The sequence below is a fragment of the Centrocercus urophasianus genome, unplaced genomic scaffold, assembly GCF_019232065.1.
Source record: "Centrocercus urophasianus isolate 14NV4802_14NV808 unplaced genomic scaffold, USGS_Curo_1.0 seq_26, whole genome shotgun sequence".
Classification (NCBI taxonomy): domain Eukaryota; kingdom Metazoa; phylum Chordata; class Aves; order Galliformes; family Phasianidae; genus Centrocercus; species Centrocercus urophasianus.
The window spans coordinates 12,237,573-12,249,691 of NW_024884822.1; the positions used below are offsets into that span (position 1 = coordinate 12,237,573).

Sequence of the window (12,119 nt, forward strand, 5' to 3'; positions counted from 1 at the left end):
CAAAGATGGTGCTTCTCAAAGAAGGTAAATACTGGGCTTTGGCTCAAATATTTAAAGCAATCTTCTTGTGCCAACTTCTAGTGTACAAAATGGTGATGTTAATTAATCTGAACTTGTTCTGTGAGGTGGTGCCATAAAAATGCCAGCATATCCTCATCCCCTTCTAGTTCTGCTGCTGTTTTATTTAATAACTGGGATGAAAAGTTCCTTCTAGGAAGTCTGTCAGACTTGTTTCATTTCATACAACACCAAGCCCAAATCTGCATCCCACTCAGTTCTCTCTGAGACTCAGAGTTGTGGCAGTAAGTATTTCCTGTCACCCCAAAACTCACGCTCTGACAATTTGCAGGGACAGTGTTGGTATCTACCTTAAGAAACAAAAACAACCAATCATGCTGAGTCTGAAGAGATTTCACTGTTGGTCTTCTAGTGAGTAATGCACTGAATTGCTGACCTCGCTTTAAATGTGGCAGTATTGCGTTGGTTAAACAGTGTGAGTTCCACACATGCATAGAAACTTGTGGTTTTCATTCTTGAGGGCTTTTTTGTGGTCCACAATTACAGAAATATTTTCAATCTTTCTAAATGTGCTTTTTGCCAACAGCCTGCAGATGTATTATTGACACAATGTGATAAAGATGCAGATGTTGATGGAGAAAATAATAGTGAAAGGTAGGAATTTTTCATTTATCACTTATTTGGCAGAATGTGTAACTTCTGAGAACGTAAGACAAACAAGATTATTTCTTTAAAATATTTTGGCACAGTGTACCACTCAGCCATTTGGGAATTAATGCTGGTAACAGTAATTAGCCAGAAAATTTTAGGTTCATATGCAATTGAATTCAGCACTGATTGGAGTGTTCAGTTTGAGCTCATTTGTTTCAAAATGTTTATTCCTTGTTTGAGCTGAGTCTGTTTCCAGGCTGTTTGAAGTCCAATTGCTTGTTTACATGTTTCAGTTGGAAACTGTGAAGAGCAGGGGTGCCAGTGCCACCCCCAAACAACCTAACTTCTGCTCTCCAGAGTTCTAGTGATCACTTCAAGGAAATCAATTACATATCTGCTGAAAATGCTTTCTGTCTGTAAGAATGAAATGCATTTAAAATAACTGGGTTTGTTTTGTTTTTAGGCAAAATAGTATTTTGATTGATGGCAATGATAGAATATCTTCAGAAATGTTTCTGGTAAGATGATAATTTCATTTATACATATAAATACAGAGATGCAAAAAAATCCCAGTAAATGTAGCTCTTACAAGTCTGTGTTGTGTTGGTTGGGTGGCCACAAGATCTGTAAGATCTGTCAGATCCCATTGTCCAGCTCTTTGGAAATTTTGGGCATCACAGCAAGCTTATGCTTATGCATCTTGTGTAAGAAATACTTTGTTTATGCCAGTAATTGGCTAATGCTGTGGGAGGGAAGAAGAAGCTTGTTTACAGTTCATTATGAAACATGGGAGCACCTTACTTGAGTAAGGAAATTATTTTTTGTTTTTCAAAGAGTTTCCAGAAGTGCGAGGAGCAGCACTGAATACTGACCTGGTTTTCAGCTGCTAAATAAGAATGAATGAAATTGTTCTGTGCTGTTATTTGTAACAGGATTCAAGTACCAAAGCTTGTGATCTCAATGCAAATACTGATGCAGAGGTGCCAGGGGATGGTGACGTTTCTGTTCCTGAGGAAGCTCTGAGTGTCCAAGTACCACGTTTAGATCTGAAGAATGCATCTGATGGAGACAAATGGGAAGGTAATTTTTGCCCTTTAATTCACAATATACTCAGCTAGTTAGAATAAATGAAATACTTTATGAAGTAGGAGAAGCAGTCTGGTAACTTATCCACTTTCCCTTTAGCTTCATCTGAATAAAACGTTCCTATATGACTTGGCCAATCTTACTGTGTACAGCATAGGTCTCCTCTTGTTGCAGATCTTTCTGCAACTTAGAAGGGACTTTAAAAAAAAAAAAGGAAAAAGCTACAGAAAGCAAAAGAGTCTAAGCTTCATGCAAAAATTGTTTATGTATTTTTCAAGTGACTTAAAATGCTCTGGTCTCTCTCTCACATGAGTCCTCATAAAAATACTTTGATTTTTATGATGCAGTTGATATTCATGTTGAATTTTGTGATTTTTTTTTTTTTTTTTTTTTTTTTTTCCAATCCAAGTTACTGAAGTTCACATACTAGCTGAATTTGACACAAAATCACTGAACTACTAACCATAGCCATTTGCATTTGATTTAGTCTGAGAAGTCTGTTGGTTGCTTTGTCTTGAGCATCAGAAATGTTCAGTGTTGGCTTCCTTGTCACTGGACAACTTGAAACAGCCTGAATTTTCAAGTACAAATTAACGATGAATATGATTTCAGGGAAAGCAAGAAGTACGAAATATGGTTTATGATCTTATTCTTTATGGCCTTCATGTGTAGCAACCTCCTGAACTTCTGACTTGATTGAATGTGGTTGCTCAAATATGTGGAAATGACTGCTTATGCTGTCCTACTTGTATAAGAGCGTAACTTCTCTGTACTCTAACCACAGCAAAACACTCGTTGATAATCTTAGCTACTTGTCTTTTTACATGTTCCTTAAATGCTGCTGTTCTCCTGTCATGAATCATCAATCTGCACTTTACAAGAAAAGTCCACTTGTTAGTTTGATTAAATATTGCAAACTGTCACCAGCAGGAGGATGACCCCCGTCCACTCATTTTCAATGTGAAATGGTAGATTTAGTGCAGATTCACTACCCAGGGATTGTTTAACTTGAAGCAGGCGGTTCCCGTGACAGCTGTTTTTTTTGAGATGTGTTTAAATTGTCATCATTAGGCATTAATAAGGCACTAGTAACAAAGAATGAGTGTGGTTACTTTATCTTGTGCTAGAAATGTTAAATTTCATGAAGTAAACTACGTACCTTTGAGCTGCGGCAGTGCAATGTGAAACTGCAGCATGCCAGCACACAAAGCTCCCAAAGCTCAAATAGTGGCAGCTTAAAATAACTTAATTTGTCACTGAAGTTGGCTGTTTTCCAAACGAATTCCCTGCATTAATCCATACTTTGTTTTTGACCCTTTAGAAATGATGATGTTTGTAATTTGATCCCTCACTTATGGTTGGGAAATACTTGCTTTATGTTGTCAGTATTTATTTACATCGCTTACTTGCATGCTATGTTTTGTTACAGTCTCTGTGTTAACCTTCAGTACATGTTTAATACGTGTTCTCAGTACACTTGTGGATTCCATTTCATTATTTCTCTAAACCTGTTCATAAAAGTTACTTTGGTATTGCTTATCCAAATACATGTATATCTTTACTTCAAAGAGAATGTAGGATATCTGAATAAATTTACATTACGTGAATCTCAGTAATAAAACCATGGTATTTTGCAAGATATGGTATTTGCATGTGGTGAAGTCTTCAGTTTTGGCTATTCTTCAGTCTTTTTTAGAATGGCTGTTGGGATCTGAGGCACTGCAAGTCCTTGTAGCATTCTGTTCAACTACATTGGCTTTGCAAAGAAATCTGCTAGCCCAAATCTTTCTAAAGGTTTGGATTATTAAATCCTATGTGATGGCACACTTAACGACTTGTAATCAATGGGAATCTTGAAAATGAGCATGAAATGCTTGCTGCCTTAATCGGGGGAAATGCAGATTGGTTAGTCTGTGTTTGAGTGCATTTATTCTGCATTTGTCCTCTTTTTGAAAGTTACTGCCGTCTCTTATTTACAAGCTATGGGCAGAACTACACGTAGAACTTGTCCTTTGTTACTGTGAAGATGCATGAGATTCTTATTAAAGGCAGTAAGTCTTTACTATTCCTGTGTCAGTTCTGTAAACCTTCCTGGTAAACAGTTCAAGCTTACAAAGGCCTGAGCATCCTTACCTGCCACTGCAATTGCCTGGCAGTTGAGAGTGTTCAGAGCCTGGCTCAAAATACGGGTTTTTTTCCCCTGGTACTGTATCTTCCTGCTTTACATGTTATGTATGGTTTGTTCTGACTGTGCTGTGTGTTCACTTTAGTATTTTTGCCATTCTTTTTCATTTTATTAGCGCCATGCCCTATCACTTTTCCCCTCATTGATTTCAAAACAATGCATCTGCAGAGAGAAGGGGAGGGTAAGTATGGTTCGCCATACATTCAGTTATCTGCCTTTTGATAGTTTATGGTTTGCTTTCTAACTAACCCTTCACCTGCTGTCCCTTATCTTGGGAATGTTCTGATTTGCAGTATTTTTCCTCCTTAAGGGCCCCCTTCTTATACCTTGTACTGCATAAGCGGGCAAGAGTCTAGCTTTAAAAAAAAAAGAAAAGAAAAAAAAAAAAGAACAAAACCCACCAAAAAAACTCCCTGAGCAAAACCTCCACAATTCTTAGTGGATGCACTCTGGAAAGCAGGTACAAGGGTTACCATTTATTTATTTTTCAAAGATTCCGTTGTGGGTTTTATTGTTGTTCTGCACACTTTGAACCCAGTTTTCAAGATTTCTGGTTTGGAAAATACTAAGCAAACTTCTGAAGGGGAAGGGGGAGATTTTCAGCTCAAGTGCTTGGAGGGCTTTCTCAGCTTTTTGTTAGATGGCAAGATGGCCATGGTTGAGAATTGTAAGGGATCACAACCAACTTTTTAATAGGGTTATTAAAAAATATATATAGTAAATTGTTTTGGAATCCCCTGCCTGAAAATCCCCTTCCACAAACTAAAAAATCTCTTTTTCTCAGTGATGTCAAGATGGATTTAAACTATACCTGCATTAGAGATCAAACAGACAAACAACAGCAACAAAAAAAACCCCAAAAACAATCGCACCAACACTCCTTTAAAAAGGCTGAGCAAGTGGAATTGCACCTGAAGAGGTATTGTCAGGCTTGCCTCGTTCAAAGTCAAGAGGAGAATCTTTCAGAGCTCACATGGAACTTAATTTCCGTAGCAATACACTGAAACAGGCAATAAATGTGTTCTTCTAACGTAACATTTCTGATAAGTAAATAAGTAATGCTCTCTCACACTGTTGAACTGCTCAGAAATGCGTACTCCTAAGAAACACTTTGAAAAAGGGATCCTAGTGTGCATACTTCATTTCAGTATGTTTTTCTTTCAATTGTTATATGACAGAATTTGTAGCTTTCTGATGTATTCCACTGTTTTTATTCACTTTGTGTATGACACTACATCCTTTATAGCATACAAGACTAAGTATCACGTAACAATTGTTTCCTCTTGATTCTTCTTTATAGTTCTGTTAACAGACAAGTACCATTTTGTTTCCCTTTTTTATCTTACAGATCCATTTCCTGCTTTCAAATCTTGGCAGGAAGACAGTGAATCTGGAGAAGCTCAGCTTTCCCCACAGGCTGGCAGGATGACTAATCATCCGTTGGAGGAGGACTGTCACCCGATGTTGTCACACCGTAGTTTGGACTTTGGGCAAAGCCAGCGTTTCTTACATGATCCAGAAACATTGGATTCTTCATCCAAAGCACTTTCTTTTGTTAGGTATGTACTTCAGTGCAATTTGGTGGGTGTTGTGGCAGTTACTTCTGGTATGAAAATTCAGCTGCTTAAAAACGTCAGAAGTTTTCTGTGGTATGACACAAACTGAACACCAAGGTCAGATGTCTCGTTACACAGCCAGTTGGCAGTTTTGCACACCTGGGAATTGCCATCCCAGGTCAGGCCAGAGATTCATCTGGGATGGCTGTCTCTCCAAGTGGCCACTGGCAGATGCTTAAGGAAAGAATATAAAAATAGGACAGATTTTCCCTGGCGTTCAGACTGGGCTTCTGGTAACCTGTTGTAATGACACTTCCTGGTCCGAAGCCATTATTTATATCCTTTGTTTACCAGGCTTTACTGGATGCTGTGATATGGTTTTATGTAATTTTTTTTCCAATTGCACGAGTATCAACTTTTATGTTGTGTGATTTCCTGTTTGTTTTGTATATCCACTCCCAGTAAAGAGAGCATTGCAACAAAAACATGCAGTGATGAACTGGGAAGGTTCTTCATTTGGCCTTTGAAAAGCCTTTGTTCAGGAGGGTTAAGGAAAAGCATCAACTGTTTAAAGGAGAGAGGTGGGACAGCAGTACAGTGGAGTTGTAGGGTCCTTTAATGCAGGTTCTCTTGCATTCTTGCAAGAGATTTTGCAATTGCAGGTTGCTGTAGAGGATCAAGGCAGTTTAACTCAGCATTGTAATTATAGAAGCTGGAAGTTATTTGTGTGGACTTCCAAAGCTGTAAATAACCTGTGGCCTGTACTTCATCGTACTACTGATATGAAAAGCCGTTTGAGAAAAATCACCATGATTATTAGAGAAGAAATAATCTCATAAACATGAGAAAATTTGGAACAGGAAAGACCAACTTCAGAATTCCTAATTTTCTGTCACAAGTTTATTGATGCAAAAGATGCTTTCCCAAATGCTCTCCAGTTAGTGGCAGACTGCAGTTGATGACTACTGTCAAAATGATGTACGAGACTGACCCGTAGAAAAGTGCTGATTCTAATAGCTGTTCTCATTCTGAAACTAATAAGGATCTACACCAGCAGATAATTAGATTAGTATATCTTAGTAATATCTTGAATTATGTAGACGTCACTGGCTGCACCAAGAGGTATTTCAGGCACCTTGTGTAATGTGTGTGCTAGAAAATCCTTATGGTTGGTCATGAAATGCAGAGTTTTCATAAGGCACAAATGTGAAGGAGCTAAGCAAGTGCAAAAGGTGATTCAAGACTGGAGTTGCGTGCTGCAGAAATGTATTTGGAAGTCAAACAGATCAGATGATGGATATTATTTCTTTTTTTTTTTTTTTTTAAGATAAGCATTTATTGAGCTATCTAAGACAGATAAGTGGAGCTGCCTAATTACCAAGGATTGTTCAGTGGTAGCTTCTAGACTAGGCTGTGTTTTGTGCCAAATGTTTCAAGGAGTGCTGATAATCTTGTAATTTAGATAAGCAACTTAGCCACCAGAAAGATCTGAGCTGTTTTCATGACAATGTAATTGACAGTACTTGAATTTCAAATGGTGTTTTTCACCACAGAACTATTTCTGTTAGGGATAGTATTGAAGACAGGAGAAAATAACATCACATTTTGAAGGCAGCGGATGGTAGCGTTGTGATTGAGTATGTAAGAAGCTCTGACTGAAAGTCTGAAAAGAATATATCATGAACTGAAAAAGAAAACCAAAACAAGTTAGTCATCTGCTAGCCCAGTGTTGTTTGCACTGGCTTAATTATTTGAAATTACATTTTAAAATGTTTTTGATACAGAACACGAAGAGCGTCCTTCAGCTCGAAAGAGGACAAAAGGGAAGACAAGACGCCTTATCAGCTTGTCAAGAAACTACAGAAAAAAATAAAGCAATTTGAGGAACAATTTGAAAAGGAGAAGAACAGTAAGGTAAGTTACTGCTTTTATTCAGGATAAATGGCTGTGTGGTGGAGCTAAGTCACTTCTTGTTTCATTGCTAAAAAACTCTGAGCTCACTTTGTTACATGCTGCTTTCTGCAAAAGTGGACGATGGCAGGACGAGGAAAACATGCCAAAGTACCTGGTGAGCAAATGTTGAAGTTCAGTTGGACTGAAGGGATATTTGAAGCCAGTGGAGAAACAAAAGCATCTTTACCTCTCTCTGGATCAACTTCGGATGCCTTATTTCAAGTTTATTTTAACAAGTGTTCATTATGTTGGCTAGTCACCTTTGCTGCCATAAATACTGCCATGTATTTTATGAAATGTTTATAAATGATCTTCAGCATGTTCATATAACACTTTATATTACTTTTCAGCCCTCCTACAGTGATATTGCAGCCAATCCGAAAGTTTTAAAATGGATGACTGACCTTACCAAATTAAGAAAGCAAATAAAAGGTAAGGGATGCTGTGCTTCAGGTTGACAAAAACAAATTATATATGTATGACTAAAACAGAAGTGATAACTCATTCAGCACAATTCCACAGGACAGTACAAATCTTTAACTTCTAGATTCTGATCTATTCCAAAAGCAAAATCAAATTTATTTTTGTGGCTTTGTTTTTAGAAGAGAAATCTTGCCTATGCAGACAGCTGTGTTCCTTATTTTGCAGTTAAACAGAGGGAAATGGTTCTCTTAAACTTTCAGATTAAGTAGTTTTTCTGTTTTCAGATGCAAAGCAGAAGAGCTCAGATGGAGAATTCATACCTCAAACACGTCCACGAAGCAACACTCTACCAAAAAGCTTTGGTTCCTCTCTTGACCAAGAAGAAGAAGAAAATGGAGATGAGATGCGGGTCGTGCAGAAAGAGAAGAAGCCCACCAAGGAAGCTACACTTGAACTCATTTTGAAGAGATTAAAGGAGAAACGAGTTGAGAGATGTTTGCCAGAAGATATAAAAGTAAGCATAAGATTCTGGTGTCTGATTACAACATTGAACAGCTTTAAATCTGATTAAGTTGGGATGTATGGTATTAATTAATCTCAGTTTTTGGTGAAGTTGTGTTTATAGCTGATACAGTAAAAAAAAAACAAAAAAGCTGCTGAAGTGACTTTTGATTAATATGAACAATTCTTCTAACAGAAAATGACAAAAGACCATTTGGTAGAAGAGAAAACATCTCTCCAGAAAAGTCTCCTGTATTATGAAAGTCAGCATGGACGACCGGTAATTCCTCTTCTTCATCGGCGATGCTAATTGCTAATGTGCACTTAGACAGTGGGATTTCTTGTGCAGGAGTAGTGATAATTATCAGTAATACCTGGTTTTTTTTCCAAACAATGATCTGTTTCCATGTTGCCATCGAATGAAGCTACTGCATGAACTTGTGAAAATTAGGATTTGTGTATTGATTCATTACACACAGGCCCTTTCTCACAGATCAGTGGGTTATTGGAGTTTGCAAAGTAATTTGTATAGGTTGGTGCCATTCTTGTCTGTGAAGCAGAGTAATCTTCTTTGTGTTATTTTTTTAAACAAAAATCACAAATACTATTGGATTTCCTAGGAAAAGGTCTGTAAGTTTATTATGGCTTTCACAAAACCAAAAATTGAGACACTCTTCTGAAGTAGGTGGTGGGAGGAACTAACTGGCAGCTAGCACCTAGAGTGCTGAGTTTTTAGTCATGGACAGTGACCAGCATTTGCTTGTCCAGTCAAGATGCTTCCAGCTAATGTTCTGTCAGTCTTCTGGACTTCGTGCACCAACTCAGCAATCAGCACTACTGTATGCATCTGATCAAGCCTTTCAGTTATAAAAGCCCAGGAAGAAAAATGGCATTAGTGCTATTGGTACTGACCCTATGAGCCCCTTAGAGAAAAAGTCAGTAACTGGTGATGATAACCTTCAAGTCTCATTGTTTTTAGTAAACATAACGGCCGAGAATTGAGCCTACAATCAGGTATCAGATAAAGACTGTCTGCAATTTCATCTTTTTTTTTCCCCTGTCACTTCTGTAGAGTCATTGTCATTGCAAGTTATGCAGTCTTCTCCCCCAGCTCTTGGTGCCCTTTTTCCCTATTTTCTAAGGTCTTCAGAGGGCTTACTTCTACTTGAGCTCATCTAACATCTAAGAAATCTTAACTCAGTATTTTTCTAAAAGAAGTTTAAAGTGGAAAAATAAGAGGGGAAATAAACATCTGCTTATTTCCTTTTCTTTCCATAAGCTCCATTGCATACACACAAATTAGTTTTATGTTCCTAATTGGAATGGATGTGGCCTGGCATGAGAAGCATAATGCTTTGTTTGCTTGCGTATTATTCAGTGACTGGTGTAATTAATTCTGTGGTTTCTCTGCCTTTAGGTTACTAGAGAAGAAAGACATATTGTGAAGCCACTTTATGACAGATACAGACTTGTAAAACAAATGTTAACTAGAGCAAGCATTACTCCTATTCTTGTGAGTAAAACATGCTATTTATATTTTTCCCCTTTTGAACTGCTAGTATGGCTTTAGAAGAGCTAATAATAAAGCATGTCTTTCTTTTGGAAGATATGAGATGGTGTTGTAGTTGAGACGTTTGGTTTACTGCTGAGAACAGAGCAGTTCCAGGCTGTCTGTTACCTTGACAGCTCTGAGGAAGTAAATAGTTCCCAGTGGAAGTAAACAAGTTGTTCTAGCTTTCTTTGGCTGAGTCCTTTGCAAGTCACTGTGCTCAGTACCGATCTGCAGTGTGTATTGTATTGGTCTTCCAAAGAAGAGTAACACCAGTTGTAATGAAGCTTGCCTCTCCTGTAGTGCAGAGGCAGGAGTGATAAGATGGCCATTAAAATCACTTCATTCATTTTTGTTTCCTTAGTGAGAGTCACGTTATTGACACCTGCTTGCAGCATCTGTACATCATCTGCTCTTTCATCATGTTTTCGCTTCATTTCCTCCTAGCTTGCAGTGCTTTTTCTTCCCTTTCTTTCCCCTCTTGAAGAGATAAGGAAGAAAAGTTTTTCCTATTGCGTAAACTGACTGAATTAACCTTTCTTATTGTGACCTATTAGGCAGCTGTGGAATGACAACCACCCAGCTCTTTTTGTTGTCTTGCATGCTGACTCAAACTTGGGATTTTGATATTAGCTACTGACCTGTTCAGAAGGAAGGGACTGCACACAGTCAGACAGTTCTCTATCAGATTTAAATAACTGGGCATGGCTTACTCAGCAGTAACTTAATCTGCAGTCTGTGACTCTCACTGTTCTTAACCAGCTCCTTAAGCCAAAGAATGAGATAAAGAAATCAGTTCAAGATGACTCAAAATCCATATGGAAAAAGGAATGGCTGTTTTTATAGAAAAACACGATTTCAACTGTAGTCCCCTTTAAGTTTAAGGGCAACTTGATGTCAGTATCCATTTCTCAATTCCATAAGCACGGAATTTGTTCCAATAACCTTAGCGTTTCTCCATGACTACTGAGCCACAGTTTGGTTTTGGTGTCTTTGACTGGTTGGGTTTTGCCTTATTTCTCATATCAGAAATCCAGCCCTTCAAATGAGATGCATATCATGTTGTCCATAGTCTTAGAAATGTTAGTCTTATTTATTTAAGTGTGAAACCAAGTGATGGTCGATATTCAGCCAAAAGAATTTTAAATTCAGAAGAGGTCTTGGTGGCAATGTTCCTGTTCTTGCTGTAGACGATGGACAAAATATTTCACAGGCTTCTGCTTTTGAAATGCGTGAGACAGATAAGTGGAGCTCTGTAATTACCAGGAATAGTTCAATGGTAGCTTGTAGGTAGGCTGTATTTTATGCCAGGTATTTCATTAATTGCTTTTTAAATTACATGACATTTGCTTCCATGAGGTATCTGTTAGGGTAGCAGGGGATATTAATTGTATACACTGAAGCCTGCATGAAAATCAAGCAGCAGGAAGCTCCTTTCACTCGCAGAAGTTCTTTGACAGGTCACTGTCTATGTGTGTTCATGTTCTACCTTTCTCCTGTTCTAATAGTTCATCAGTTGAAAGTGCTCATCCTGTCCAGCCGTAAGAGATGAGCAGAGCATAATGGCATGTGTGTAACAGGCAGCTAACAACAGCACCTGTGCCTCACAGCAGCATGTGGATAGGCTGAAACTCAACAGATGCAGATAACTTTTAGGTAGCACAGCACTTGTTGGGCTTCAGAGTAGTCTGGAAAGAGAAACTGGCAGAATTATTCCTACCACATTCATGGCAGTAGATACAAAATGCCCTTACATAGCTTCATTTTTTGTAAATTAAGAGGAACAAGAGTGAATTCCAGAGATGTCTTTGAGCTTTATGAATTTTGTTCAGAACACATTGGGCAATTGCTTTGTATTGAAAGCTCACAGGAGGGTATTAGAGTTTCAGTTCTTTTTACATGAATGATAAGCTGCAATATTTACTTCTGTTTCGGGCAACTGAGTTTTTGGATTTTAAGGCTGTTTTGTTTATGCTCTTTAAGTTTGTTTGTAGACTTTTTTTGGAAGGGAGAAACCAGCCCTTAGGTATGAGGTGACTTGAACAGAATTCTGACCATGCGCATCATTTCGTGTCTATTTGCATATAATTAAAGAAGCTTGAAATATTGCAGGGTTCCCCATCAACCAAGAGGCGGGGGCAGATGTTACAGCCCATCATTGAAGGTGAAACTGCCCACTTTTTTGAAGAAATTAAGG

The 12,119-nt window shown here is 38.1% G+C and overlaps 1 protein-coding gene across 4 annotated transcripts in view; it reads left to right on the forward strand.

Annotated features, from left to right (window-relative positions):
* Positions 1-12,119, forward strand: part of FAM13B (family with sequence similarity 13 member B) — a 40,044-nt gene that overhangs the window by 23,990 nt on the left and 3,935 nt on the right. For 2 of the 4 annotated variants that reach the window (XM_042826231.1, XM_042826233.1), the window contains exons 12-22: positions 605-672; positions 1,133-1,187; positions 1,602-1,749; positions 4,056-4,121; positions 5,289-5,499; positions 7,281-7,410; positions 7,800-7,881; positions 8,157-8,386; positions 8,570-8,653; positions 9,791-9,886; positions 12,035-12,118. In XM_042826231.1, the coding sequence (XP_042682165.1) occupies positions 605-672; positions 1,133-1,187; positions 1,602-1,749; positions 4,056-4,121; positions 5,289-5,499; positions 7,281-7,410; positions 7,800-7,881; positions 8,157-8,386; positions 8,570-8,653; positions 9,791-9,886; positions 12,035-12,118 (1,254 nt within the window). The remainder of the gene's footprint in view (positions 1-604; positions 673-1,132; positions 1,188-1,601; positions 1,750-4,055; positions 4,122-5,288; positions 5,500-7,280; positions 7,411-7,799; positions 7,882-8,156; positions 8,387-8,569; positions 8,654-9,790; positions 9,887-12,034; position 12,119) is intronic. The other 2 variants (XM_042826235.1, XM_042826234.1) reach the window with 2 other exon arrangements.